This window comes from Bufo gargarizans, chromosome 4 (genome assembly GCF_014858855.1).
Source record: "Bufo gargarizans isolate SCDJY-AF-19 chromosome 4, ASM1485885v1, whole genome shotgun sequence".
NCBI lineage: Eukaryota > Metazoa > Chordata > Amphibia > Anura > Bufonidae > Bufo > Bufo gargarizans.
In genome coordinates, this window is record NC_058083.1 from 125057081 (window position 1) to 125072213 (window position 15133).

Below are 15133 nucleotides of genomic sequence, written 5' to 3' on the forward strand. Positions count from 1 at the left end.
GAATTTTGTGTTAAACTGGGAATAAATTTCAGGTCTAAAATTTCAAAGCATGCAAGCACACTTGCCTTGTTTTTCACCCAAAAAGCAATACATGCACCACCCATATTTAGGACACACGCGGCACATGTACCACTCAAATATAGGACACGCACAGCACACGCACCACTCACACATAGGGAAAATGACCCACATGCACTATTAACGCATTACACACATGTAGGACACATGCTGCACACGTAAACCAACAGCCTAGTCGATATAATCAGTGCCAGTAATTTTCAGTAGCCAAGGAGGTATGAGATACCTCCTTGCTAAAAATGGCTATATCTCAGGCTGCATATCACCTATAGCTATGAGCCAAATCTTCTTTTGAAGTTAAGAATCTAGGACTGTGGTGCTAGCTGCCATGCAGCCTGACACATAACTCCTAGACATCAGGACCGGAGTGAGACGTGCAGGTAATACTAGATGGCCCTAGATGTTATCCTAGCTGAGACTGGGGGAGTTTGTAAAATGATTGGGGAAACTTGCTGCACCTACATGCCAGATAACACTGGCCCCAAAGGGACGGTAACTGAAGCAATAAACAAGCTTACTACTAACCTCTCAGAGGAATTAAAACGTAACTCAGGGATAACAGACCCATGGGATGAGTACTTTGGAGGGTTCCAAAACTGGAAATTCTTCCTCACCCAGATAGGTATAGTGATAGTCTTGATGCTAGTATTAATGTCAATAGTGTTATGTTGCATTGTACCCTGTGTCCGAAAAATATGTGAAAAAATTATGACTTCAACTACTGAACAGCCCATCATGCTGCTATATGGTGAAGAAGAAATGGAAACCAAGGAATTCAACACAAGTTCCCCCACCAATTGCGATGTCGTACCGAGATAGGGAAAGATGAATCCCAGGGTACTATCATAAGTCCGATTAACCGGGAGTCTACCCAAAAGGGGTAGGTTGTCTCCACTGTGGGTGAAGAGGATTGCGAATGGTATACCCAGGGGTTCACTAGGCAGGGAAAGTTCTACAATCAAGAATCCAAGGGGGGACTGTTATGGAATATAATGAACACTTGTTTGTCACTTACAAAATGGTGTCTGTCCGAGAGACAACCCCCAGTATGAGTCTATCTAGCCTTAAAATTATTTCCTGTTTACATTCCTTCTTGCAAAAAGACCAATCATTTGAGCCCACTCCTCCTACTTATATGGAGGGTATATAATGTGAAGCCCCCACCTAATAAATTAGAGTTATGCTTTGACATTATCTAGAGTGTCAGTGTTATTTCTCTCGCCGTGCATGCACATATCTATCTATCTAATTTGGAGCAGTGTATCAACCTACCTAACCATTGATCAGAGCCAGAACACTGGTATCTGCATTTCTGGTCTTGTTTTAAAGCTAAGATTTTCTAAAGTGCATCTTTCAGCAGATTTGTATCTATGAAACTGGCTGACCTGTTGCATGTGTGCTTAGCTCAATATGATTACGGCGATACCAAACTTGTATGGTTTTTATTTTGTTTAATGACTTTTTTTTTTTAAATTTAACCATTGAAAAAAATCGAAATTTTCTTTGTGAGGGCTTGTTGTTTTTCATACCGAACTCTAGTTTTTATTGGTACCATTTTTATGATCACTGTTATTCAATTCGTTGGGGGAGGGGGGGAGCGGACAAGGTGACTAAAAAGGAAATGTTTCTATATATATAGAAAAATTAAGACATTTTTGGATGCAGCAATACCAAATATGCTTACTTTTTTTTATTGTTTTTATTTATTTGTTGGTGCATAATGCCATACATGTGCGGCATTATACGTTAAGGGTCACTCCAGGCAAAAAAAAATAAAAAATCCTTTAGCCAAAATCATGCTGCTAAAGTATTATTCACCATTACACAGATCCCCCACTAGGCCGCAGCTGAATCCTGAGCTGCCATAACAACAGAATGGTGCTGTCCTGACCCACCCTAGGATATGAAATATATGCAGACAACATCACATAATATTACAGTGATGACTATGTCTGCAGGACACTAACAGGACACCAGTGGTGATGGGACTTTTACCTCAGATTTGTGTCCCTCAGGCTCGTGACGCATCAATTCTACCTGCCAGTTTACATTTTCACAGTTGTGGGAGGGGCTTAGTTCTGTGTACCGCCCACTGGCAGGTATGTACTGAGAGGTAATAGCCATACTTCTCGCTCATACTACAATGTGGAGAATATGTGGTAACAGGAAATAAAAGGAAGCAGAAAGCCTGAGCAATGCATACTTACCAACATTTGAGTTGGCAAAATAGGGGCATATAAGCTTCGCCCTAGGAATGCTATTTATGGGCAGTGTTTGCGTTAGCCCTGTCCATTTTCAGCCTGGGACAGAGCAATTTTGCCAGGACTGTCTCTAAAAATCAGGGACACTCCTGGCAAATTCGGGACAGTTGGCAGCTAAGGTTATGTAAAAATAAGGAAGAAATATAAATACCAGGTGATGGCTGATTTTTCATTTTTGACTGGAGTGCTCTTTTGAGCCACACTTCCTGTCCATCATGCCGTAGGTGTTCAGATGGAAGGAGCTACAGGAGCTTGCAGGAAACGATGAAGACATTGGTCCACTGCAGACACCTATCAAAGGCCAGTACGCCCCTGAGTGCTTTCCAGGAGTGTGCTATCTTTTTAATGACAATGCCATTGTTAACTTGGCACCACCTAAATGTAAAGTATCTCTCATTTTTCTCCTGAACTCAGTATAACATTAAAATCAGGACAATAGATAAAACTTAGTGCAAAGTCATGGAGTTATAACATTGGTGTGTTTTTATACCGTGTCAAAAATCAACACTGTAATGGAAATGACAAAAAATATATAAAAATAAAATCTACAAATGTGTTAAGGTTTCTTACCGTCTCCCAGTCATTGTATTTAATATAGCTATGCTTCTTAGACTTCCGAAGCCTGGGGCTGTCCCGCTGTGCTTCAATTCCTGCCTGAAGGTCATGGAATAAAACCCTAATAGAAAGAAATAGATAATACAAGTCACTTTTCCTAGTAACATTGTCCCCCTTCTTAGGCTACATTCACACGTCAGTATTTTTCTATATCCCGAATTTCCGTCCGTTTTTTGCAGATCCGTTGTTCCTGAAAATGTTTCCGTATGTCATAAGTTTTTTGCGGATCCGCAAAAAACGGAAACATGTATAAATTTCAATAAGCAAATAAAGTTGTTTGGGTTTCTTTGAAAAAAAATTGAAAAAAAAAAAAAGTTTCTGTTTGCAGGATTTAATTTCCAGGAACGGAATCCGCATAAAATGGATGACATACTCAATGACATACGAATGTCTTCCGTTTTTTTGCGGATCCATTGACTTTGTATTGTACCAGGATCCGATTTTTGCGGAAAAGAATAGGACATGTTTTATATTTTTTTGGACATGCGGAACGGAACAATGGAAACGGACAGCACACATTGTGCTGTCCGATTTTTTTCAGGACCCATTGAAAATGAATGGGTCCAGATCTGGTCCAGATCTGTTCCGCAAAAAACGGAACAGATCTGGAAAGAAAAAACGGACGTGTGAATGGACCCTTATCAGTCATATTCAAAGCAGATACTGCCCAAATATGCTTTTCTATACATCATGGGGGGAAAGCGCCAGTTTTCTGGTGTAAAAAAGTCACCGACCCTGTGTTTAGGCACACGTGGTGTTTATAAGCTGCCCTCACCAAAGACCTGTCTCCGTACAGCATTCAGATGTATGGGTTTTGCAGAGGTGAAATTCGTTAAGTCCAAAGTTTTAAAATGTTTTTCAAGTTGAATAATCGAAGTCTGAAGTTATTCAATGATAACAAAATTCACCTCCGCGAAGCCCATACATTTGAATACTGTATAGAGATGGGTATCCATACAGCATTCAAGCAAAGTTTTGAATGAAGCGACTTCAGGAAGCATTGATGAGGTCGGGCTGTAATTTGTATTTAAAGTGGACTTTCCTCCATAGTTGTAAAATAAGATAGGGGATTTTTGCCGAGGGGTCAACTACCCTTTAAGGAAATATTAGGTGACCAAATTAATGCTAATGAGGACACTGGCATCAATAAATCGGATTCAAGTATAACCTATTGCATGGAATGATACTAATTGAGACAGTCTAGCTGCTAAATAATATTTATATAGATGGGGCACAGAATATCCACCCACCCTCTTATGTAAGTGCATATTAGACCTGGATATTCGAGGCCCACACAAAGAGGAAGATTTCATTCTGTAAAGATTCGAGAGCTAAACCCTACACTGGTACAGGAAGGGAACAAAACTAATACAGTATTCGAGGTTAGGTGACCATTTTAATAGTGTGTTCCAGGTAAGCAATTCCTGGCAGAGTTTAGGGATGAGACGGGCGTAATTCCACTTAAAAGTGGCGCCAAGGGTAATCCCTAAATAAAGAAGATAATGATCTCGGGTTTTAAAACAAAAATTAAAGGGAACCTGTCATCAACTTTATTCTGACCTCACTGAAGGCAGCATAAAATAGTGACAGAAATGCTGATTTCAGCTAAAAGTACAGTCATGTGAAAAAATTAGGACACCCTTTGAAAGCATGTGGTTTTTTGTAACATTTTTAATAAAAGGTTATTTCATCTCCGTTTCAACAATACAGAGAGATTAAAGTAATCCAACTAAACAAAGAAAACTGAAGAAAAGTCTTTTCAAGATCTTCTGTAAATGTCATTCTACAAAAATGCCTATTCTAACTGAGGAAAAAGATAGGACACCCTTGCCCCTAATAGCGAGTGTTACCTCCTTTGGCTGAAATAACTGCAGTGAGACGGTTCTTGTAGCCATCTACCAGTCTTCGACATCGGTCTGAGGAAATTTTACCCCACTCCTCAATGCAGAACTTTTTCAGCTGTGAGATGTTTGAGGGGTTTCTTGCACGTACAGCCCTTTTCAAGTCACCCCACAGCATCTCAATGGGATTCAAATCTGGACTTTGACTTGGCCATTCCAGGACTCTCCATTTCTTCTTTTTCAGCCAATCTTTGGTTGATTTACTAGTATGTTTTGGGTCATTGTCATGTTGCATGGTCCAGTTCCGCTTCAGCTTTAATTTTCTAACTGATGGTCTCACATGTTCTTCAAGCACCTTCTGATACACAGTAGAATTCATTGTGGATTCTATGATGGTGAGCTGACCAGGTCCTGCTGCAGCAAAGCAGCCCCAAACCATGACACTTCCACCTCCATGCTTCACAGTTGGTATGAGGTTCTTTTCTTGGAATGCTGTGTTTGGTTTACGCCAAACATGTCCTCTGCTGTTGTGTCCAAATAATTCAATTTTGGACTCATCTGTCCAAAGAACATTATTCCAGAAGTCCTGGTCTTTGTCAACTTTATCTCTGGCAAATGTCAGTCTGGCCTCGATGTTTCTCTTGGAAAGCAAAGGTTTCCTCCTTGCACACCTCCCATGCAAGTTAAACTTGTACAGTCTCTTTCTGATTGTAGAGGCATGTACTTCTACATCAACAGTAGCCAGAGCCTGCTGTAGTTCTCGAGATGACACTTTAGGGTTTTTGGAGACCTCTTTTAGCATCTTGCGGTCTGCTCTTGGGGTGAACTTGCTGGGGCGACCAGTCCTGGGCATGTTGGCAGTTGTTTTGAAAGCCCTCCACTTGTAGACTATCTTCCGGACAGTGGAATGGCTGATTTCAAAATCTTTTGAGATCTTTTTAAATCCCTTCCCAGACTCATAGGCTGGTACAATCTTTTTTCTGAAGTCCTCTGACAGCTCTTTTGCTCTCACCATGGTGCTCACTCTCACTTCAACAGTCAGGAGCACACCAAACTAAATGTCTGAGGTTTAAATAGGGCAAGCCTCATTCAACATGCAGAGTAACGATCTACTAATTATGTGCACCTGGTGTGATATACCTGTGTGAGATCTGAGCCAATTTAAGAGGGAATACATGTGAGGGTGTCCTATCTTTTTCCTCAGTTAGAATAGGCATTTTTGTAGAATGACATTTACAGAAGATCTTGAAAAGACTTTTCTTCAGTTTTCTTTGTTTAGTTGGATTACTTTAATCTCTCTGTATTGTTGAAACGGAGATGAAATAACCTTTTATTAAAAATGTTACAAAAAACCACATGCTTTCAAAGGGTGTCCTAATTTTTTCACATGACTGTAAGTGGTTGCTGAGAACCAGCATCATAACAGCCCAGGCCTTGAAAAGAGTCAAATCTACTTGAGAAGAGTCATGGTTATTCATAATCTCCTGCACTCTCGCCCATCTGCTGATGCTTGGCAGTTCTATCCCAAAAAAAGGGAGAAAACTAGGTAGAAGACTGTCAATAATCAGCCGGTGGGAAGGGAGTGCAGGAATTCATAAATAACCATGACTCTTCTCAGGTGGCAGTGACTCTTTTCCAGGCCCAGTCTGCAATGATTGTGATGTTGGTTCTCGGCAACCACTTACTTTTAAATGACAGACCGCTGAAATCAACTCAACTGTCTCTGCTTAATGCTGCCGTTAGTAAAAGAAAAAGAAAACAAGAAGTTACAAATAAGGATCCGACTGGCTTGATCCGAAACTAAGAAACAAAAGGGTGACCCCTATTTAAGCCTTGAAACTCTCCCTGTCTTCTCAGCCCATGCAAAGATCTCTATGATAGAAAATTGCATGCCCTCGTGCCTCGACTGTATGACATCTGAACACCCTATAATAGTGAGGGGACACAACCACCGGCTCCCTACACTTAATACGGAGGGAGTCAGGGTCACCTAGGATCAAGCAAACAGGAATACACAAATCAATGAACAGACTTATCTGTGGAAGGATCAGTTGTAGCATCCAGCATGTACACAATGGCAACCACACGTGAGGCAACAAACCCAGAGCCCTCACCTGTGGTTGACACTACAGAACAAACTGCTGACAACCGCATGCGACCACAAGAGTCACGACCATAACCATGGTCGTGACATATAGGCAGCATAAAGTTGATGACAGGTTCCCTTTAAGCATGATTAAATCGCGGACTAAAGAGGAGGTATTGCAATGTAAGATCTCAGATTAAGCAACATTGATCCGCAGGCCAGAAAAACTACCACATAGGGACAAATGGTTCAATAAATTAGATAATGTCAGGATAATAGTTAGGAGTATATTATCTATGAAAAGATTTACTTTTGTATTTGCGAGATGCAATGTTTGGATTAGTACAGATCATTATGGCCAACGGTTCAATAGCCAAAGCAAAAAGAGCAGGGCAAAGAGGACAACCCTGACGTGTGCCTCGACTAATTGGAATAGTAACTGGACAGTCTGTTGGCAATTTAAGATATGCAGTGGGAGTTGAATAAAAGGTTTTTATAGAGAGTGGAAAGGCTCCTAAAATACCCATGGTGGTCATAACCTGGTAAATATAAGACCAAGAGAGTCTATCAAAAGCCTTCTCAATGTCTAGGGCCAACAAGGAGATAGGCTGGGATTTCGTTTTAGCCCACTGAATAATATTACACACCTTCCGCACATTATCCAGTACCTGGCGATCTAGAATAAACCCCACTTGGTCAGAGTGTATTAGAGCGGGAAGGTAACAATTAAAGTGTTTAGCTAGTATAGATGTCAAAAGTTTAAGGTCAACATTAAGGATGGAGTTGGGAAGTTAATTCGCAGGACTAGTGTGATCAGGTTTAGAAAACACTGTAATTAAGGCAGTAAGCATATCTGAAGGTAATGTGCCCCTTTGGAAAATAGAATTACATAAACTTTTAATTTGATGAGATAAAATATCCTTAAACTTTTTAAAATACAGTAGTGAAAGTCCATCCGGTCCTGGCAACTTACTGCTTTTAAGGGACATTATCGCTATGTCTATTTCCTCATCCAAACTATGTGATTAAGAAATTCTGCATCAGACGATGATAAAGTCGGAATAGGTAAAGTTACGAGAATAGACGGTAAGTCAGCGAGGGGTGGGGGTGGGGCGGTAAATGGGTGGGAAGTATAGCTTCTGATAAAAAGGCATGGAATTGTTCATAAATTCTAGCAGGATTGGAGGTAATCTGCCCCCTTCCGTCTTTAATTTAACATACCGTTTTAAGACACTGCCGGGCGCGCAATCTGGCAACAAGCATTTTATCTGGCTAATTTGCTAATTTGTAGAACTTTGTCCATCTCAAGGTCTTTTTCAGTTCGGTGCAGGAAGGTCGCATCAAGCTGAAACTTTGTGCCTCTAATAGCTTTAAGGAGATGCATATAAGGATGGTTGTATCTGATGTAGCTAGTTACAATCTAAAACTATACAATTAGAGCTGCCAGTGTCACAACCCATTCCTAAACTTCTAGGAGGAATAACAGAGAGGTAGCATTGCATATGAGATATAGGAAGTGATAATCCAGTATTGTTATTTCACGGAAGTAGGTCCTAAAACATAAATTAATATTTACAAATTAACACGTGTTGATCAGAAACCTTGATACCTACTCAAATTGAACATTATTCTGCTTCAGAAGGTTAAGGACGTTTTCAGTCTGATTGGCATGAATATGAAAATCCGCAGTCATCTTTGGTGCTATTCTTGATGGTGAATCTGGACACCAAAAATCAATCTTAAGAAAAGTACAACAAGGTTATTGCTGCATATTGTAGAGACAAAGCAAATGTAATGTACTAAGGGGCACATTTATTTAGACACCGCCCTCTACCTAACTTTGGTGTATCTACCGCTGATTCTAAATGTAAGACAACTTGCTTGCTGTTTTACATTTAGACCATTTTCTATGCCTAAACCAGAAAATGATAAATGAGACTGGCCTACTGTCCCATCCCCTTCCCGCCCACTTTTTTAGACCTGGGAAGAAGTCGCAAATTCTGCCGCAACATGGCGTGCGACAGAATCTGCGCCAGATATATGCCACAAAAGTGGCGTATATATGTTTGTAAATTACCCCCTAAGTATTTAAAGAAAGTATGTCAGTCATCTTGACAGGGCCAGTTTTAGGCAAAATGTGGCCCTGGTCAAAATTAAAACCGGCCTCAATGCTGTGGTAGGCCTCAGAGTCTTCAGAAGGCCCAAGGCTGGTATACCAACCGAACGGCTCCTTGGATTTTGCTGCAACTGAGTTGCACAACGCTCCCAATAATGACTGCTGATATATATACATGTGGGAGGGGTTGGCAATGACACACAGCACAGTCTAAATTGGGATTTATTTCTATCTAAAAAAAAAAATAGGACAGAAGCCAAAGTAGGGGTTTTCCAGGATTTTAGTATTGATGACCTATTCTCAGCATGCAGTGAGAAGGGAGAAAAAATGCCAGCTTTCCTGGATTCCTTTTAACCCATCTGGGTAAGATGTACACCTCCTCCGGTACTTTAACAGTCAACATGTTACAGTAAATAAATAATTGTATTTATATATATTGTGGGGATTCGCTCTGGTAGACAGGGTGTGCGGACCCAGTACAGAGGAAAATTACCAGTTCTTAAATCAAACTTCTGTGTTTATTCACACGTAAGGCAAAAACAAAACGTCACTTTGCAGTCTTGGTGTTAGTTCACGCTCAATGAAAAGTCCACATAGCGAAAATCGTCGTGTTGGCAGGTCTATCTCCAGCAGTCCATAGCAGGCTTTTAGGGAGCCTGTTTCCCCTAAACACGGGTCTCAGCCCTCCAGCACAGCACAAGCCTCAGATCCCAGCACACACACCTTGCTGCTGAGCCCAGCTGTCAAAACCCGGTGCTATCAAAACCCGGACCGGCACTTAAAATCCAGTCCGGTGTTTAACCCCACCTGGCTGCAAATCAGCTGGGAGGAAAATACCTGTTTTCCCAGAGCATACCCTTCACTGTGTCACTAATATATATATATATATATATATATATATATATATGTATAAAAGGACGTATATATGTGTGTATGTTCTGCGATCACTCAAAAATGCAACCATCGATTTCAACAAAACTTGGTAGACACATCCCTTGCTACCTGGAAATAAATCTTGTGCGGGTCTCAGCTCTCTAGGACGTACCGTTCCTGAGATATTCCCAAAAAATGACCTGCATTAGCCAATACAAGCGTGCAAGTCTTTCTCTTCATATTCCAACTGCCATACACACATGTCCCTTATCAGCCAATAGAAGCTCGCAGGCCCTTAGTCTCCACATACACACAGTTTTACTCCAGGTTTCCATAACAACAGAGCCATTTTTCTTCACTGCTGTAGGTCAGCTTTAGGCTAGGGCTATACGACGACATGTGTCGTGCAACAATAAGTTGTATGACACATTGGGCACAACTACACTGCTACATGTGTTGCGCGACATTGATTTCGCAACAATTTTTATAATGATAGTCTATGGTGTTGCACTGGTGTCTTGGATGGATATTTTGCAACTGTCGTGTCGCAGCATGTCACATGTCGCAGTGCGACACCATAGCCTATCATTATAATAAATTGTTAAGACAAAATGTCACGTGACACATCTCGTCGTGTAGCCCTGGCATTAAAGGGGCAGGGCGCTGTGGAGGTCACTGTTAAAGGGACGGGCACTGTGGAGGTCACTGTTAAAGAGGCGTTCACTGTGGATGTTACTGTTAAAGGGGTAGGCCGCTGTGGAGGTCACTATTAAAGGGGCGACACTGTGGAGGTCACTGTTAAGGGGGCAGGGGCCACTATTAAAGGGGCAACAGCTGTGAAGGTCGCTGTTAAGGCAGAAGGGTACTGTGAGGTCACTGTTAAGGCAGCGGGGTACTGTGGAGGTCACTGTTAAGGGGACGGGCCACTGAGGAGGTCACTGTCAAGGAAGTGCTGTGAAACTCACAGATAAAGGGGCGGGCTGCTGTGGAGGTCCCATTTTAAAATGGCGGGGCACTGTGGGGGGGGTCAGTGTTAAGGGGTGGGGGACTGTGGATTTCACTGGTAAAGGGGTGGGGTGCTGTAGAGGTCACTGTATGGGGGATACAGTCGATATCTTTTAACGACACAAACAAACATGAAATGAAATTGATGAAATATATCCGTGCGAAGCTGGGTCCTTCTGCTAGTATATATATATATATATATATATATATATTCATCTTAGTGCAGTAATGCAGGTACACCTATATATATTCATTTATAAACACTCGTACCCCTCACCACCACTGCACAGAGAAAAAAGAACTTCTGGTACATGTTGTCCTGACCCTGCCTGACTTGATGCTGCGGCTGGTCAGGTGGATGACATCATAGGTCAGGAGGATTCAGGTTTCACCCACCCCTGTATCCAGCATGTGCTGCATTGACTGTTACAGTTGACATTACATCACTGACTTATGCTAATGGTGGAGGCGAAGCCAGTGATGCAAACAGGACTTGAGTCTTTTAGTGCATCTGCTCCACTTACACTGGCTCCTCTGATGGGACGAGGCTGAGCCAGCACTAGGAAGCAGGTGCAGCACTCTCCACTCTCTTGCTGGGTGCGCTCGCAGTGCGCTATTCATCTGCAGCCAGCCTGCTCCCTTCCAACTCTGATAGTGGCTGTGAAGCTGACCAGAGGGGCCTCCTTTAGGGATGTAGGCCATAGGCAACTTCCCAGTTTCCCATCTTGATGTCATGCTCTAGTGTGGTAGGGAAACCCCACACCGAACATAGGAGGGAAAGGGAAAAGGAAATAAAGCCTGAAAACTAGGGACGAAAGATGGACACTTCCTAGTGAAAACCTTAATCAAAGCCCTGACTAACTACCTGTATGAAGAGACCCCAGAGGTAGGTGAGTTCATACACAGGATACGTAAAGTCCTATCTAACTCTAAAAAACCCTGATACTAATGACAGGAATGAGACATCCTGTTCATCCAAAAGGAAGGATGAACGGGAGTCTCCCTGAGGCCTAATACAAAAAATTAAGGAATGCAAAACACAGAAAAGTCAAAATACAAAGGGAAAAGTAACACTTAACTTCCAAGAAGCTATGGCAGCACCAGGAATACAGCCGAGATTAAAACACCAGCTATCCACAGGTCCAACTAAAGCTGTAAACAGCGCAGCATTGTGGAAGAAACAACAATAAATAGGGAAAGTTAAATGACCACAATAGCAACACCTGGAGGTTAAGGGTGTGGCCAGTACCAGAAACAACACAGACGCCTATTGATCCACAAGGTAAATATGTCAAATCAAACCACGTGTTGCCAGTCTGAAAGATCTCGGTATGTCTCGATATGTCCGTGACACTTGATTGCTTAATAGTGCTATATAGGTGAGGGGGAGAAATGTAAGGGAGCCTGGGGTGATGGTCAGGCAAATAGGATATGCCATAAATGTCCAATAGGTGGGGAAATCACTTCTGGGATATGCTTCTATCTTAAGAACTGTGCCCAAGGATGAATGGAGAGCATGCAGTGCTCAATTTACTGCTATGGAACTTCCAAAAATTACCAAGTGAGGAATCTTGAATGGAGAAAGCTGGGTGTGCTCAAATAATTCTACAAATAATTTTGAAAATGTAATGACAAACTTCTGGAGGAAAGGCAACAAGCATGGTCTATTATAATATCCAATAGATTCTATGATCTTTTGATCCCATAAACTTCAGATGACAATGAACATGGCAAACAAAAAAGCCAGCTAGCGGCAGATTCTGAAAATTTTTCAAAAAGAAGTTCATTTTGACTAATAATTAAATAAAGCCAATTAGGTCTAATTAGACCGGATTGTTTTTTTTTTTTTACTAAACATCATCTGTTGAAGGGACCTATACAACAAGCTGTCTGCAATGATGGGAGTGATTTTCCATGTAGAAAACCATTCCCACTGTTGTTATTTATTATAGAGTTATGTGCATTGTCTCAGCCTGTCATGACTGATGCCATACATTTCCATTAGATGGTTCTGTCAGTTGGATTCAGTAACCAGATACAACAATGATTTTTCTTTGCTGACCATATTATTAACAACTACATACACTATGTGACCATTTGTGAAAGATGCACAATCTTGTTGCAAATTTAAAAGTATAAATTCAATTTTGTTGGAATATTTTTGAAATTACCAGAGGTTCTTAACAACATTTATCAATATGACTACTTACACTGAAGTTCCTGTGTATACTTTTAATAAGCTTAACATGTTCTTCTGTCTCCAGCTGGACCTGGATCACCTTGTGCCTGAAATAAAAGTTAGATATTACAATGTGAAGTCTGCCAAGTTTACTTCCTATTAAATTACCATGTCGAAATACAAATGTTACCCATGAAAAGTCAGTCTTGCTGATGCTGAACAAACAGCAGAAGCGTAAAACCAAACCCACAGCAATCTCATTGTTTCCACATTGGTTGTTTAGTTGGTTGAGAAAAGTCTTCTCCTTTTAGAAGATCATGTTGTCTGATTGTATTGTTCCTCCTCCCCTGTTCTGTCTTACTGTGCTGTGATAGAAGATTCTCGGTTTTATGTAAATTAAGATTTATCATTTTATGGATGGGAAGTTTTACAACATTCTGATATGCATTATTTTTCTATTCCTCACCATTTTCAAGATATTTGTTTGCTATCAGTGACCGAGAATTCTCTTGTCGATCAGCTGAGAGCAGGATTGATTACAGTATATATGGGGTCTGTAGCACATGTTTGGAAAATGGTAAGGAACTGGGGTTGGAATGGAGGGAGGGACTAGAACAGTTCATGAGAAAGGTGTAGGATGCAAAGTATCCAAAAACCTCCTAATTGTATGTATACTAATGCCAGAAGCCCGACCAATAAAATTGGTGAAGTGGAATTAGTAATGTCTAAGGAGGACTATGACGTAGTGGGAATAACTTAGACATGGTTGGATGATAGCTATGACTGGGTGGTTCACCGATTGGGTCACCGTAACTAGTGGGGTACCACAGGGGTCAGTATTGAGCCCTATTCTCTTCAATATATTTATTAATGGTCTTGTAGAAGGCTTGCACAGTAAAATATAAATTTTGCAGATGATACTAAACTGTGTAAAGTAATTAACACGGAAGAGGACAGTATACTGCTACAGAGGGATCTGGATAGATTGGAGGCTTGGGCAGATAAGTGGCAGATGAGGTTTAACACTGATAAATGTAAGGTTATGCACATGGTAAGGAATAATGCAAGTCACCCGTACATACTAAATGGTAAAACACTGGGTAACACTGACATGGGAAAGGAGCTAGGAATTTTAGTGAACAGCAAACTAAGCTGCAGAAACCAGTGTCAGGCAGCTGCTGCCAAGGCCAATAAAATAATGGGTTGTTTCAAAAGGGGCATAGATGCCCGTGATGAGAACATAGTCCTGCCACTTTGCAAATCATTAGTCAGACCACACATGGAGTACTGTGTACAGTTCTGGGCTCCTGTGAACAAGACAGACATAGCAGAGCTGGAGAGAGTTCAGAGGAGGGCTACTAAAGTAATAACTGGAATGGGGGGACTACAGTACCCTAAAAGATTTTAAAAATAGGGTTATTCACTTTAGAAAAAAGAAGACTGAGGAGAGATCTAATTACTATGTATAAATATATCAGTGGTCAGTAAAGAGATCTCTCCCATCATCTATTTATCCCCAGGACTGTGACTGTGACGAGGGGACATCCTCTGCGTCTGGAGGAAAGAAGGTTTGTACACAAACATAGAAGAGGATTCTTTACGGTAAGAGCAGTGAGACTATGGAACTCTCTGCCTGAGGAGGTGGTGATGGTGAGTTCACTAAAAGAGTTCAAGAGGGGCCTGGATGTATTTCTGGAGTGTAATAATATTAAAGGTTATAGCTACTAGAGATGGGCGGGATTGGAGTCAGGAATGAATTTTTTTTCTCCTCATGTGGGGAAAATTGGCTTCTACCTCATATTTTTTATTTTTTTGCCTTCCTCTGGATCAACTTGCAGGATAACAGGCTGAACTGGATGGACAGATGTCTTTTTTTGGCCTTATAAACTATTACTATGTTACTAATTTTGAGCTAAAAAATATTTTTTCATTTGGTCTTTGGTCATTTGGTATTAAAAGTTTTGAAGCCCTTTCCCTGTACTGCTTTGAGATTCTCCAGTATCATGCTCTGTTTTACTGTGTTCCATCAGGCAGCTGAGCCGAGGGCTCCTTATTTCTGACCTTATAAACACTCATTAT

At 41.2% G+C, this 15133-nt stretch overlaps 1 protein-coding gene across 1 annotated transcript in view; it reads right to left on the reverse strand.

Annotated features, from left to right (window-relative positions):
* The window catches only part of LOC122934617 (carboxypeptidase B-like), a 39832-nt gene extending 26445 nt beyond the window's left edge, over positions 1-13387 (reverse strand). The window contains exons 1-4 of the mRNA XM_044290205.1: positions 13245-13387; positions 13086-13161; positions 8495-8619; positions 2910-3015 (exon numbers count right to left, since the gene is read on the reverse strand). Coding sequence (XP_044146140.1) covers positions 2910-3015; positions 8495-8619; positions 13086-13161; positions 13245-13315 — 378 coding nt within the window. The 5' untranslated portion in view covers positions 13316-13387. The remainder of the gene's footprint in view (positions 1-2909; positions 3016-8494; positions 8620-13085; positions 13162-13244) is intronic.
* Between the last annotated feature and the right edge of the window lie 1746 nt (positions 13388-15133).